This window comes from Drosophila biarmipes, chromosome 2R (assembly GCF_025231255.1).
Source record: "Drosophila biarmipes strain raj3 chromosome 2R, RU_DBia_V1.1, whole genome shotgun sequence".
Taxonomy (NCBI): Eukaryota; Metazoa; Arthropoda; class Insecta; order Diptera; family Drosophilidae; genus Drosophila; species Drosophila biarmipes.
This window is the reverse complement of record NC_066615.1, coordinates 14854508-14869216: the sequence shown is the minus strand read 5'-3', so window position 1 is coordinate 14869216 and position 14709 is coordinate 14854508. Positions and strand designations below refer to the sequence as shown.

The window sequence follows — 14709 nt, the reverse complement described above, 5'->3', positions numbered from 1 at the left end:
TAAGATGCAAGCGGCACATTTATCAACAAATCATCGCACCAACTTGGAGATATGGAATCCAAATTTGGGGAGTGGCGGCTGCGTCCCACCGAAAACGTTTCCAAACCGTCCAGAACAAAACATTAAGACAAATCACTGGCTGTGAGTGGTTCGTTAGCGGCCAAACGCTTCACAATGACCTAAACCTGAGTCTTGTTGAAGACCAAATATCGTTCTTCTCAAGCAGGTACAACGACCGTCTAACTGCCCACCGTAATCGTCTAGCCCGGAGATTACAGGGGGCTATCCCAATTCGCAGGCTCAAAAGAAGACATTTTGGGCTGCTCCTAAGAGACTAATATGAATATATTATTTACTTGAAACTAGTCGTAATTTGATCTACTCCTATATACCAAGTTGAAAACTAATTATAATTTATAATTAAGAGATTATTTACTTAAGAAAACATTTAGGTTAAAGGCTTTAATTAGATCTGTTCCTGGATTATATTAAATAAAGATGTTAATTAAAAAAAAAAAAAAAAAAAAAAAAAAAAAAAAAAAGAAATACTTTCTTATTAAACAAGGTTCAATCTATTTGTTTTTATTTTCTTACCTCGCAAATCGATTGGCTGATGTTGCGCAGATTGAGCCGGAATATGCGATCCCTGGAAAAGAAAGGGCAACGTCAATGAAATGAATTAGCATGGTGAGGAGGACAACTTTGTCAGCCCCCGGCACTCGGGTTAATCCCCCACTCGTGCCCCCTTCTGCGATAAGTTAATGCCACACCAGTTGCCAGCTGTCTGGCCCCGGTAAACTTGGGCTCATTGACATTTTTTCAGGCTTTCTTCTGGCTTGAAAAATCGTTGTCGGTGCGCACACACCTGCTGTGCAGTGTGCTGCCAGCCTGCCAGCGTACTTATTGCAGTCAGTGTGCCCTGATTGATTGATATGTCGAATGTGGCAATATTGCCAGCGCGACAGACACAACTTTAAGCGCTGCCAGGCGGGCCATCCGACCATCCGCCCATCTCCCGCTTTCCGGCCACTCGAAACTTTTGCGGCGCCCCGGGAAAACAAAAGGAAAACGCAAAGGGCAGCGGCGACGGTCTAAAGTGTGTTTTATGTAGTTACTGCCGGAGTTTTTGGTGGCTTTCCCCCGACAACTGCGAGACCATTAATCTTCATTTCCCTGCCGGCTTTCTAGGAGCCCGGCAATCGCTGACGAGAGCCGCCAGCTGTGGTTGCGTGGGGTCGTCCGTGGATCGGTGGCTCGGTGGCTCGGTGGTTCGGCTCCTCTCAAGTCAAGTGGTAATTTTGGTTACTTTGTGTGCCCGCTTTTAGGCGCCCCGGCCCTCTCACATTTTCCTTGGGTTCTTCCGGACTCCCCGAAGCCGCAAAACTGTGAAAATGCGGCCGTGTTCAACTTGCCGCAGACAAATGAGCAGACGGGTGCGCTCCCTGTCAAATTGCAGAACCCCAGACTTCGCCCCTCGTCGGTGGCATTAATTCATAATTATGTATGCCGACAGTGTGGCGAGGAGACCGGGAAAAATGAAATATGCAGCCCCAAATGCGTTCGGCTTGCCAAATAGGGGCTGTCTCAAGCGGAACTTTCTAATTGTCTGCGACCGGAAAAGAAAGTTTCCTGAAAATGATGGCATATTTTTCACCATTAAAGGGGTCTCATGAAGCCCTAAATATTTATTGCAGGCTAAAGGTTAATAACTATTCGTATTAATAGTTTGTTACATAGTTTCAAGGCTAATGGATGACTATAAGCCACTGGATGAAAAAAAAGATGCAGTAAATAGCATAAAGATACTTTCTAGATAGAGTTAATATTCAATTTTTCCCCTTTAAACTAATTTCTACTTACATGGCACCCACATAAAGCGCATTGTTGTTCTCGTCCATATAGAAGGTCTTGTAGTGCAGCGGCCCGCAACTGAAGTCCTTGACATGTTCTGCAAAGAGATGAGGAGAGGACAAGATTGAGTATACGCACCGGGTACATTGATTAACAAAAGTTGAGGCAGTTAATTAAAGCCTAATGAAACTGTCAGCAGCAGTTAGGATGGGGCCAAAAAACGAAACGCAACTAATTAAACTATTATAATTTCGGCTCAACAAACAGAAAGTTAATTTATGGGGGCCTGGGTAAATACAACACAGCCGGCGGACGGGCTCCTCGTCCATGTCCTTGCACATTTGACACTGACAGTGTCACGTACTGCTGCCAGCGATGTCACGTGCTCAAAGAAGGAGTCCCGGAGTCCTGAGGCAGGGCTCTGAGCCGAAAAACACAAGTCGAAAAAGTTGCACCGCTGTCAATGTCATTAACAAAAGATTGAGGCATTTAGCTGAAATTTTTACGACATTAAGTTGTCAACTAATTTGGCACAATTAGTGGAACAACAACGAGGACACAGTGTCAGGCAAACACACACCCGAATAAACAAAGGACAGTGGGCAAGGACAACTTTTTATTTTCGGGACAAAGCCCGGCAAATCCTTTGATGGCCGCGCTAAGAGTCATTTGTGCTGACTTGGCCCGCTCCTTTGCCCTTTGTCCTTTGTACTGACCATTGACAACCCTAATGGCCGGCCAGCAACAATAGCAGTTACAAAAGTGATTTCCATAATAATGCATAATGAGTGATAGATACGGAACTGTTTGTGACCTCATGCAAATTAGCCCTCTTTTGGCACAATTGCGCCTGACATTTTCGGCAGTTTTGTTTCGCCTTCCAAGTAAAAATTGTTCAATTTGTGGTAATGGTTGTTCTATCTAGATTGGGCTATTTCTAGGGCACTAAGTGCCTAGCTGTCAGTCCTTAACATGTTAATGTATGATATATATTTCTTTAGTGCAGAAACAGAAGATATTTTGGAAGGTATGTACCAAGTACCAAATGAGGCTTTGACCCACATATCATTTTATTCCTTAACACTAAAGCATTACAAACTTAAGATAAATTTTGGTCTTCTTTAAGATGAGTTTCTTTAGAATACTAAATTATGGTTTTACCCGACGGACTTCCATGTCAAAAACAGAACACCCAACCAGATCCGATGGGAATCCAAACTTAAGAAGTCGTGCTGCCTCAACACATGACACCATACGGGTCCCCATTGCGGTGGTTCTTTCCGACAAGTATAATAAGGTAAGCTATGGCAGGTCTATAATCACAGAGTTACGACTCTAGAGCCCGATAGGCTTTGGCTTTCACCCTAGAAGAACGCCAGCGATTGTGCATCCATGGCTTAATGCCAGCCTGCATTCGGACTTATGAAGAGCAGATGCTGGGCATCGAGACGAACTTTCACTCCTTCGAAACGAATGTGCAGAGATATCGGTACCTGAGGGCCCTACGTCAGGGTTACGAAAGACTGTACTTCCAGTTTGTGTCCAAGAATATTAAGATAGTGCTGCCCATCATCTACACGCCCACTGTGGGCTTGGCCTGCACCGTATACGGAATGTTGTACAGGGGAATATCCGGAATACACATCACCAAACATGATAAGGGGCACATAAAGCAGGTGCTGTCCAACTGGCCCATGGCGAGCACCGTGAAAGCCATCTGTGTGACCGATGGAGAACGCATCCTGGGACTGGGAGATCTGGGAGCCAATGGCATGGGCATTTCGGTGGGAAAAATGGAGCTCTACACGGCACTGGCCGGGATTCCACCCAGCTTGCTGATGCCCATCTGCCTGGATGTGGGCACCAACAACAAAATGCTCCACGAGGATCCCCTGTACATTGGTCTACGCGATGAGCGATTGAAGGGCGATGAGTATATATGCTTCGTGGATGAGTTCATGGAGGCGGTGGTGGAGACCTTCGGCCAGCAGACCCTCATCCACTTCGAGGACTTTGCCACGCCCAATGCCTTCATGTTTCTGAACAGGTATAGGGACTGCTACTGCCATTTTAACGATGACATCCAGGGAACTGCCGCTGTGGGCCTGGGAGGATTGTTGGGCATCCAGCGGGTAACCAAGAAGCCGCTGCAAGAGCACGTCATCCTCTTTGCCGGCGCAGGAAGCGCTGTCATGGGTATTGTTTACCTGCTCAAAACGGAACTCGTCTCCCGAGGTCTCACCGAAGACGAGGCGGCCAGAAATATATATATCTTCGATCAAGAAGGTGCCTTGACCACCAGGAGAAAGAATATACCCGAAAATCTGACAGTGTTCGCCAAGGATATGAAGAAAGTCAAGTCTTTGGAAAAGCTAGTAGAAACAATCAAACCCTCAATTATCATGGGTGCCACCTCGCAGGCTGGTCTTTTCTCGGAGAAAATAATACGATCTATGGCAGCTAATCACGAGCGTCCCGGCATCTTTGCCTTTTCCAATCCAACATCGAAATCCGAGTGCACCGCGGAGCAGGCCTACCAGCACTCAGATGTAAGTGTTTCGAATAGAGGTGGTGTATCAGGATTGAATTTTCATGTTTTCCAGGGAAAGGCCATATTCTCGTCTGGTTCCCCTTTTCCGCCAGTAGAGTTCAATGGCAAAAGACTCACTCCCGGCCAGGCCAACAACTGTTTTGCCTTCCCCGGCGTGGTTCTGGGCACAATGACAGTTGTGGCCGAAAGAATGCCTGATGAAATCTTTCTTTTGGCCGCCCACATACTGTCAAAATTTCCAACTGACGAGGATGTAGCGGGAGGTCGTATCTATCCACTGGTGGATCAGGCCAAGGATGTGGCCTATAAAATTGGTGTTGAAGTGGCCAAGTATCTGATAGATAATGGTAACTACAAGGCACTATTCAGAGCAGTGTTACAAAGCATTCTAATTTTGGTACCTTAAATAGGGTTTGCCAAACGTTCTCTAGAAACAGATGAAGTCGAGGATTATATCCTTAAGAACTCCTATGAACTGGAATATGGCAGTTCCTTGGCCGAGACTTGGAAATATCCCAAGATGAAACCGCATCCAAGTATAGCGGCTTTTGAAAAGAAAACTCCCAAGAAAAAGTAGGCGCTAACCGTTGGAAAATGTGAAGGGTTTCGTTTGTCTCCACTTCAAAATTTCCAGATGACGAACTAAACTTATAAATTTTGAGTTGTATAATAGAACTTTGAGCCATGGATTTCCGCCGGCTGCATCCACTATTGAGACTTCCAGCTAGACCACTTTTGAGCTTTTGCCGAGGGGTCAACATCTATGATGACGAAATGGATCAAATAGCACGGCCCGATTGGCATCTCATAATGGATGGCAAGTATAATAAGGTGGGTTACGATACTGTGTTCTATGAAATGTATATTATATATTTGATTGTTCCTAGGGTCTTGCGTTCACCATCAAGGAGCGGCAGCGTCTGGGCATAATGGGGCTAATGCCCTGCTCCGTGCGCTCCATTGAGGATCAGATGGAGGCGGCCAGGACGAACTTCGAGGCCAGACCCTCGGACATCAGCCGGTTCACCTACCTGAGTGCCGTCCACCATCGCCACAGACGACTGTACTATAGGTTTATAAGGGAGAACATAGAGAAGGTGCTGCCCATTGTCTACACGCCCACGGTGGGTGATGTGGTGGCCACCTATGGACTGAACTTCCAGCATGCCACCAGCCTGTTCATCAGCATCCACGACAAAGGCCACATCCGGGATCTGATGCACAATTGGATTGACAACGGAGTGAGGGCCATTTGTGTGACGGACGGAGGCAGGGTGCTGGGCCTTGGCGATATGGGAGCCAATGCCATGGGCATTAGTTTGGGCAAGATGATCCTGTACACGGCACTGGGTGGCCTGCCGCCCAGCACTCTGATGCCAGTTTGCCTGGACGTGGGCACCGATAATCAGGCCCTGCTGCAGGATCCCCTCTACGTGGGCGCACGTATTCCGAGGGTCAAAGGGCCTGAGTACGAGGAACTGGTGGAGGAGTTCATGCAGGCGGCGGTCAAGTGCTTTGGGCACACTGTCTTCATCCACTTCGAGGACTTTGCCACGCCGAACGCCCTGAAGTTCCTGGATCAATATCAGTACAAGTACTGTTGCTTCAACGATGACATCCAGGGTACCGGGGCCACTGGACTGGCTGGATTTATTAATGTGGAAAAGATCACGGGCCTCAAGTTGGAGGACACGGTGTTCCTTTTCGTGGGCGCTGGAAGTGCGGCCCTGGGCATCGCCAATATGCTGGCCATTGAGCTGGAGGAGCGTGGCATTTCCTACGAGGATGCCACCAAAAATGTCTATATCATTGATGCCAATGGCCTGCTAACCTGCGAGAGCCCGAATCCGCCGGAGCAGGCCAAAAGATTTGTTAAGCCCATGGAGCCCATGAAGGACCTGCTTGCGGTGGTGGAGAAACTGAAGCCCTCGGTCTTGCTTGGAGCCACTGGCATAGGTGGACTCTTCAATGAGCAGGTCCTGAAGGCCATGGCCAAAAATCATAAGCGTCCAGCTGTTTTTGCCCTCTCGAATCCCACCACCAACTCGGAATGCACCGCCGAACAGGCCTTTACTCACACTGAGGTGGGATTTTCCCTGTTAATGGTATATATTTTGATTGCTATTAATCTTCCCTACAGGGTCGGGTGCTCTTCGGTTCCGGATCGCCCTTTCCGCCGGTGGTGATCGATGGCAAAAGGTATAAGCCCGCCCAGGCCAACAACTGTCTGATTTTTCCGGGCATCGCACTGGCCGCCATCACTGCCAAGGCCCGATATCTGCCCAACTCGGTGTTCTCCGTGGTGGCGCACGAGCTGGCCAGGAACACCACCCAGGAGCAACTGGATGCTGCCACCCTGTTCCCGCCCATCAAGGATGCCAGTAAGGTGGCCTTTAACGTGGGGGTGGCCATGGCTCAGTATCTGTTTGATAATGGTAAGATGAGTGAAAGAGAGTTCTTTAGAGGTTTGCAACTTCTGTATTTCTATAGCCAAACCCACCACCTCCCACTTAAAAAAATTTGATATTAAACTAATATAGAAGCAACATTCTCTTAAGGATACTTTTAAAGATCCTTAAAGTTGAGATATCTATTTTTTAGGTTCGCTTTTCTCTTGTAAAACAAAAATCTCAAAGATGCGGATGAAAAAAAGACCCTAACAAAGGGGAATTGAAAATCTTTGCATATATACCTTTCTTTAAAATAACTTTTTAGTTTTACGAATGTTTGAATTTTCTTTGTTTTCCCTGTTCCCGCAGATCTTTCGAATATCTACCCCAAGCCCGAGGACGTTTGTGAGTTTGTGAAGAAGTCCCTGTACACGTTTGAGTACCAGAACTCGCTGCCAACGACCTGGGCTTATCCCGAACAACCGCCAACACCGCCAACGCCGCCGGCGAATCCTCGACCCAAAACCGATGCCCAGGAGGAGAAGAACAAGGGGTAATCTTGGCCGGGATTTTCGCCTAGGAACTACTGACCTGCTTTGGAGTGGTGAATGAAAACCTCGGGTAATTAGTTGGAAATGGAAGAAGTCCCAGGACTAAGCACACATACACTGCAAACACACACACACAAGCTGGCACGATAAATGCCCGACATTTTAACGTTATTATTGTCCTGTCAACGGGAAGCCAGTTGACATGCTCGTCGTCGTGCGGCTGTGTGTGCGAGTATCCTGCTGATTTGCATATAAAATAGGACGAAATGTCTGCTCACCAAAAATGTCAATCAATTTCCTTGCTCGCCTCCTTCGGGCCCCATTTTTTTCACTTTTTAGAGAGCAGGGCAGAGCAGAGCGGCAAGGACGTGCATGCATTAAAAAGCAATTGGTGTTAAAAGAGCAGTCAGGCGGCAGTCGCACGTTGTCTGCCTGTCTATCAGTTTGGCATTGGCTTGTGCCACGCCCCCTCCCTACGCGCAGAGCTTTTCCCCGGGAAACTCCGCCCCAGAGAAGCCCCTACAAGGGGGAAGCAACAGAAATGCGAAATCATTTCCCTCGACTGACAGCTGTCAAAATATTTGCTCTTCTTCGATGGCTGCGTGGCTTCTGCCGCTGCCGCCGCCGCCGCCTGTGTCCTTGTCTTCGGTAAACTCCATTTTAATATTCATTACTTCACACTTAACACTCGGAAAAACCCCATGGTGACCACATTCGGTTCCTCAATCGATGGCTGCCCCGAGGGGCTTGGGGAAAGCTTAAAGGACCTCTGGCTAAAAACACAGATCTTCGGGATAGCCGGCGGTTTCGTCACGGTTAGCCTGGCTTATGGAATTTAATTGGCCATAAAAATGTATGCGGCTTGTTGAACGTGGCAAGCTGTAGCCGTAAATCGTAAACTCGCCTCCCTCCCCACTTCCGCATCGATTTACGCCCCACGATAGGGCTCTAAATTTAAATGCCAGCGGCAAAGGTTAAGGGTTTTCTCTTTTTTCGTCTGGGATAAGGATTATATGATGCGTCAGCATATAAATTATAGGCCGGATAAACCAGATAAAAGGGAGCTAAACAAAGTCAGTCCTTAAACTTACGGTTTTTATGTTTTATGTTTATAAGCACGTTTTCCTTGGCTGTAAAAGTTTCTTTTAAATGACAAGTATACGTGGCAAAGGGCAATGAATTACACTGGGCTGACATAAATATTGAAGGCTTAGATTCAGTCAATTGACCGAACAATATTTGTCCAATGTTTTTTTTGTATCATAAATTAAAGTAATTGTTTTGCAGTGTTAATGGAAAATATGTGGAAGTAAACATTGAAGGCTGAGCTTTAAAATATTTACAAGTGCCCTAAATATTTATTTTGTGATTGTTGTGGAAAGAAAACATATGCTTTTGGCATTGATTTGACAGCACTACTAGAAGGTAAAAGTAAATATTAAAACAAGTTAAATATTTACAAGAGCCCACAGTAATTATTTTTGCGTTTTCCCCTGCAATGAAACGCATATTTTAATGCGATAAATGCTTTCTAAGTAATCATTTTCCCCTTGGCGGTTAATTGAAGTCTTTTTCGAGGCCGATAACTGAATTGGTTGGGCTTCAGCCTCGGTGCTATCTATATGGCCAAGTCTGAGCCGCAAATGGGTCAGCAGCTGGGGGCCAAAGCCAAAGCCAAAGCTCACTTGACTGTGCTCAGTCGATAAGTAGCCCCAATAAACACAAAAGTCTACTCAGCTTGGCCTCTGTTGCTGCTCGCCGACCGCTACTTCATCTTTTTGAAGATTTTCATTTATCTGCTGGCCGAGATAAAAAACAGGCAGGCAGGCAAGACGGCCAAAAGGAAAAAATATAAAGAAAAATGCGCCGAAAAGCAAGGCAACCAGAGAAGGCGGCACTTAAATCCATTTAAGCGAATTTTTCAAGCATTAAATTTGCGTTTACGTTACGTATACTTAACTTCCAATGGCAACGGCGAATGGCAGGGATGTGGGGATGCTCGGGATCTTAAGGATGCTGCGGCAAGGACCAAGTACTAAACTCCGAGGCTGGCAGCAGGTAAATGAAAAATTTGCCTCCGTTTTTCGTGCGGCGCGGCGTCCAAATGTATTTTGCATCATTTGTCTTAGCCAAGGATCTCCCTCCCTATACGCAACAACCCATCCACCCACCATCTATACGGAGCCAGAAAACACCTGCCCTTGCATATGGTCACAGTTCTCGGTCCGACTTTTGTTTCACACTCCCCATATGAAAATGTGGGCTTTCCACCCCTCGTTCCACCTCCCAGCCGACAGTTTTGTTTGCCTGCGACTTCCATTGTTGTGCTTGCGGTCATGTAAATGCCCTGCCACGCCCACCTGCCACCTTCTACGCCCCCGTTTCTGTTGTTGTTGTGAAGCATTTTTTCTTATCTCCACTTTGCATGCCGCACAGTGTTTTCCCCCGCTTTCCTTTCTTTTTTCCAGACGAACTGAGTCAGCACTTAATTTTTATTTGATTCTGTCTCAGTTGCGTTGCGGCTGCTTGACTTGGCTTCACTTTACTTCACTTTGCCGTAGATTGAAGTCGAGTGCCAGGGAGTGCGTAATTTTTTATGGCGTTAATTTAACATTGATTGGCTTTCGGCAGCCAAAGGAAGCCGAACCTGTTTGCCAAGTCAGTTTTTTTAAATTAAACATTCCTTGGAACCCCGTTTGCTGTTGAGTAATTTCTAGGTATTGCGAAATAAAATGAAAATCGATCGATGTTGGGTGAAATATAATTTCAGGGCTATTGGTTTTCTTATTTGGTAGTTAATGCACCTGATGAAAATTCCAGAACATCAACTCAATCCTTTGAGAGTAAGCCCGTTTTTCTGCGTGTCTATGAGGTAGTTTTCCAGATCAGGACTGTAAGTCCCGCTTCCTGGCCATGCATCAAGCTTATCTCGCTTCCAGCAGCCGGGACTGTCGCACAAATCTCGAAGCCATTTGCCAATGTCCTGAGCCACCTGCATTCTCGTTACATATAAATATGTGTTCGATATTTAACAGCTTCCACTCGAATGCTCCTGCCCAAGGACGCTCGGTGGCGCAGGAGACGACTGGCCGGGATGACTGGGCTGGCGATGCAGACGAGACATACTCGTATGTATGCAAAGTGAACTGCGGCCGGTGTTGGCCAGGCTTAAATTTGGCTCTGGCTTTGGGGCAAGTTTGTTCAGGCAGCCCGTGAGCGGGCCAAGTACAAATAGTAGCTGCACTGGCAGAATAATTCGAGGAATTGGGGCAAATTTGGGGGGGAATTGGGATAAAAATATTCTATGAAAATCGCTTTGGATTGCATTCTTACTAATAATTAAAAAAGTGTATTCCTAACTCCACCCAAAAACATTTCTAGAAGGATTTATATAGGTATTTGGCATAAAATGTATCATAATAATATTATAAATATTGGTAGTGCTCTTTTAAACATGTATAAAATACAAACTATTGAAGCACCCCAAAATCAAGTATAATGAATTTCCCTTTTAAATGGGAACCTGGACATGTATCAACCTGGAAAATTCAAATATATACATTTAACTCTAATAAAAGGCAAAAAATATTAATAATACTAAGTAGCTAGCCAGTCACGTTAATGGCAATGCACCATTATGGCAGTTTTTTGCCCGGTGTGCGCTGTAAAAATCCAATAAGGTGAGCGGCAAACAGCCTGCGCTGCCCCGTGTGCCAGTGTGTGGGCTGGTGTAAGCACCTGGCATTTGTGTTGAGCACGTTCGTACCTTATGTGGGATTTAGTTTAGACTTCATTTTACTGCGCTGCGCTTTTGGTTTCATTCCGTGTGGCCGTGTGTCCGTCCGTCTGCTACTGGCCCTTTCTCGCTCTCTCCGGGCCCTTCTTTATGCCAGTTTATGATGGCAGAGCCGTAAAAAAGACAGAAAGAAATTGGGCAGAGGAGAAAGCTCGCGGCAGCGGCGACACAGAAGTGTGTATGGTACATACAGTAGGGCACACCGTATAGAATAGTAAAAATAAAGCCATAGACATGGCTGGCACCGGCACTTGAGGCCCCTGCAGGCTCACCAGGACCCTCCGAGGTCCCGGGGAAAGCCAGACAATGCTGTAATCTAGCAGCACAAACGTGCAATTCTCCGCTCGCCGTAAATGCGGTCGGGCACACAGTACGTATGTGTGTTTTTCTTGCACACTCTCGACACGAAATGGCGTGGGAATATATTACAAGTCGGTTTACAAGGGAAGTATGTCAGTGGCTCCGGGAGCAGCGAGCTGCGGAGTCCTTAAACTTCAATTTTTAAAGCCAAGTCCCCGGGGATGCCGAAACTGGTCAGAAATCGAGGCAACATAATTCAGCGGATGGTTTTACGACTTCATCGGAAGCTGCATGTTTCAGTTGCAGCAACTGCAGCAGAAGCAGCGGCAGCGGCAGCAGCGGCGGCGAGAGGAAACATTAGCAAGTCTAGACACCTACGTCATGCGTCAGCAACACTGGCAAAAGCTGCCGAAAAAAGGACGTGCAGCAGGACGAAAAGGATACATACTCGAACGCAAGCAGCCGAGGAAAGCGAAGGAAACTGGGAAAAAATGAGACGTCAAGCAGACGATGAAGTCGACGTGGTCTGACAGCCCTCCAGACAGCCATCCCAAAAGGATCTGAGCCAAGAAGGAGCCGGAGCCGGAGCAGGAGCAGGAGCAGGCACAGCACCAGGACCCAGAACACCAGGAGCATTTGAACCTCTTGGCTTGTTTAATATGCTGAAAAATGCGCGTCTCGACTTACTGCTGCCCGAATTTTCACCGCCTTTCCCCGCTGCTTTCCACTTGGAATGCATTTCCGAGTTTTACATTTCCATTTCAATGTAACGACACATGTATTTGCGGTAAAAGCTTATGGCGAAATCTACAGAGTGGAAAAGCAGGGGCAAGAAAAAGTGGGAAAAGGGGTGGGTGGGCCAGCATTTCCCTGGAATTCTTGTGCGCTTTGAAGCGTTTTTAATTACAGCGCATAATTGGAATTCGATATCTAACCGCGTCGGGGTCACCACCTGAAATTACAGCAAAAGCCAGCTTCGCCCCGGTGCTCGTGGTGCGAGTGTGTGGCCAAATTTCCAGCAGAGTATGATAAAAATTTTCCAATTACCAATTTTACATATTTCAAAGCGCCCGCATAAATATTTATGGCGAAAATTTATGAAAACTAAACGTGAGAGCTGTACGGTGGCAAAAGTGGGTGCATGGCATTCGCATAGATGCAAGTCACACCCATCTAGATGCACTGGAAAAATATATGCCAAAAGGGTATTTAAATCTAAACATAGTTGAATATTTATCATTAGCTATTATTAAATAATATCCTACTAATTTGTTTTGGGAAAGTTTTTGTTAACGGACCGTGGGTTTTATTTTTAAATTTGGTTTTTTCGTTTTTAAAATTCCTGTCGTACATCTGCCTACATGAACTGAATAGCCAAACGATCTACTTTAATGGCAGAAATATTTTTTTTCAGTGTCTTAATATATTTATATGTAGCTGGGGTGCAGTGGATAAGCTTTTACTATGTACAGGATGTGGGGTATAAATCTCTTGCATATTTTGTAGGTGATTTTAATATTTTTAGGAGGGGGCACTAAATTTTTTGCAGCTTATCCCCCGGGCTGTGTGTCACCGTGCTAAGGAAGCTTCCAGCTGAATATCTCTGGCCATGAATGTGGCCCCCAGAACACTTTCCCTGCTGCCCACCGATTCCCAGCGGCCACGTGACATTGGAAAATGAAAACCACGTTTGCATGCCGAGGACTTTGTGTGGATGAGTGGCAAAAAAAAAGGAAAGGGGGCGAAAAAAAGGAAAGCGGAAAACAAGCAGAGCGGCGGCACTTTACCTTGATTTCCCCAAAGCTCAACCGCCCATCGGATCGGGCAGGCCCATCACTCACCTACTCACTTGCCAAGTCGCTGCGCAATTGGCCGCAATTTGTTTTCAGCTGCTAAACAAGTCGGCCGAAGGGGATTTCCCCTGACACTTTCAGTGCGTTGCAAGTGCTAATTAATCTTGGGCCAGGTATGCCTTATGCCACGGCGATATGAAGTGAAATGTGCCCGGGGATAAGTGAGTGAACTACCCCTTGCCCCGGTGGCCATTAATTAAATTACGCAGAGGAAAAAGTTCAAAAACACATAAATCAGTCTGAATCATTGGGGTTGTCTCTCCGGGTCGAAGGCTGTCCTGGGGCCCAGATGGCTTTTTAGTGGCCCTGCGAGACGCTACATAAATATTTGTACTACTTTCCACTCCCCCTCGGCCAGCCCGTGATCCGCACGCACTGATAAACTCATTTAAATGTTAATGCAGCGTCAAAAGTTTCTCGGAACGTAGGAAATTGCATGCATTTTATTGGCCATTATGTGTCCGTATTGAGACGTGGTGGTTGCTACTTTCGGGTGCTTCTGGTGGTGGTGCAGCCCCGTCGAACTATTTCCCATCTTCGCTTAATAACTGCAACACTGTTGCCTTAACCCCTGGTGTGCCGAGAGGGCGAGTTCGAGGGGTTCGGCCTTATAGGATGGGTGCGTGCCTGTCTGCATGTTAATTACGTGGCGAAAAGGCGAAACTAAACAAAAACACATGAAACTGGTTTTTTTGTGGGGTTGTGTGGGCCGATAGAGATGTACAGTGCAGGACGGAAGTGTAAGACAGGTGAGGGGATTCATTCGAATGAAGAACTTTGTTATGGGTAGTGTTCAAACATGGAAATTTCACTTTGCTTTTACTTTTCAATTATATATACTGTTTCTAAAAGTATGCAACAATATATTTTAAAGTTTTCTTTTTTTACTGCATGCTTTTGGGCTCTTAAATAATATATTTCATAAGATTTAAGGATTTCAAATTTCTTCTAAAATAAAATTTCTTCAGATTCATATTTTTACTGCGTACTTTTAGGCACATAGAATAGCTTCTATGTGATTAAGTGATTTTAAAACCGTGGTGTTTTTTCGCTTATAAGTTATAGTTATATCCTGACAGATGACATTATGCTATTACAAAGTTACGCAATCCCTCTATCACATAAATCCTTAAAATCCATACACTCACTAAGCACACGAGAAAGTTTTCCTAATTAGTTGAAGGCATGCAGATGCAGTTGAAACTTTGCCCGACAAAATACAGACTACCCAGCTGCCACCTGTCCCTCTGAGCCCTTCTTGGCCCTCCCCTCAGCCCTTTTGGCCACTTCATGTTATTGTTTATAACACATTTGCTCATCATAATAGGCAACATTTTCGCAAAAACATGCCAAGACAGTGGCGGCGCCATTAACCCTGTTAATGCTGCAATTATGCGGCAAGAATTATGTTCGTGTT

General features: G+C 46.0%; 3 protein-coding genes across 7 annotated transcripts in view; 2 read left to right on the top strand and 1 right to left on the bottom strand.

Moving 5' to 3' along the window:
* LOC108036488 (semaphorin-2A) overlaps positions 1 to 14709 on the bottom strand; it is a 59713-nt gene that overhangs the window by 21157 nt on the left and 23847 nt on the right. For all 4 annotated transcript variants that reach the window (XR_001768842.3, XM_017112679.3, XM_050888309.1 and 1 more), the window contains exons 3-4: positions 1861 to 1948; positions 595 to 646 (exon numbers count right to left, since the gene is read on the bottom strand). Coding sequence is in view for 3 of the 4 variants with exons in the window: in XM_017112679.3 (XP_016968168.1) it covers positions 595 to 646; positions 1861 to 1948 (140 nt within the window). In the remaining variant the exon portion in view is untranslated. The remainder of the gene's footprint in view (positions 1 to 594; positions 647 to 1860; positions 1949 to 14709) is intronic.
* LOC108036489 (NADP-dependent malic enzyme) lies at positions 2930 to 4979 on the top strand. Of its 2 annotated transcripts, none has more exons than XM_017112680.3 (4): positions 2930 to 3148; positions 3201 to 4400; positions 4455 to 4749; positions 4813 to 4979. In XM_017112680.3, the coding sequence occupies exons 1-4, from the start codon at positions 2978 to 2980 to the stop codon at positions 4977 to 4979; spliced, it is 1833 nt and encodes a 610-aa protein (XP_016968169.1). In that variant the 5' UTR covers positions 2930 to 2977. The 2 variants fall into 2 exon arrangements, with proteins under 2 accessions (XP_016968169.1, XP_016968170.1); XM_017112681.3 differs by having other exon boundaries at positions 3005 to 3148; positions 3220 to 4400.
* On the top strand, positions 5087 to 7627 carry LOC108036490 (NADP-dependent malic enzyme). Its single transcript, XM_017112682.3, has 4 exons — positions 5087 to 5233; positions 5290 to 6486; positions 6543 to 6837; positions 7162 to 7627. The coding sequence occupies exons 1-4, from the start codon at positions 5087 to 5089 to the stop codon at positions 7347 to 7349; spliced, it is 1827 nt and encodes a 608-aa protein (XP_016968171.1). The 3' UTR covers positions 7350 to 7627.

Coding starts and splice junctions, on each gene's coding strand:
- LOC108036490 (XM_017112682.3), top strand. CDS start 5,087: ATGGATTTCCGCCGGCTGCATCCACTATTGAGACTTCCAGCTAGACCA. Junction 6,487..6,542: donor AGGCCTTTACTCACACTGAG/GTGGGATTTTCC, acceptor TCTTCCCTACAG/GGTCGGGTGCTCTTCGGTTC. Junction 6,838..7,161: donor TCAGTATCTGTTTGATAATG/GTAAGATGAGTG, acceptor CTGTTCCCGCAG/ATCTTTCGAATATCTACCCC.
- LOC108036489 (XM_017112680.3), top strand. CDS start 2,978: ATGAGTTTCTTTAGAATACTAAATTATGGTTTTACCCGACGGACTTCC. Junction 4,401..4,454: donor AGGCCTACCAGCACTCAGAT/GTAAGTGTTTCG, acceptor CATGTTTTCCAG/GGAAAGGCCATATTCTCGTC. Junction 4,750..4,812: donor CAAGTATCTGATAGATAATG/GTAACTACAAGG, acceptor TACCTTAAATAG/GGTTTGCCAAACGTTCTCTA.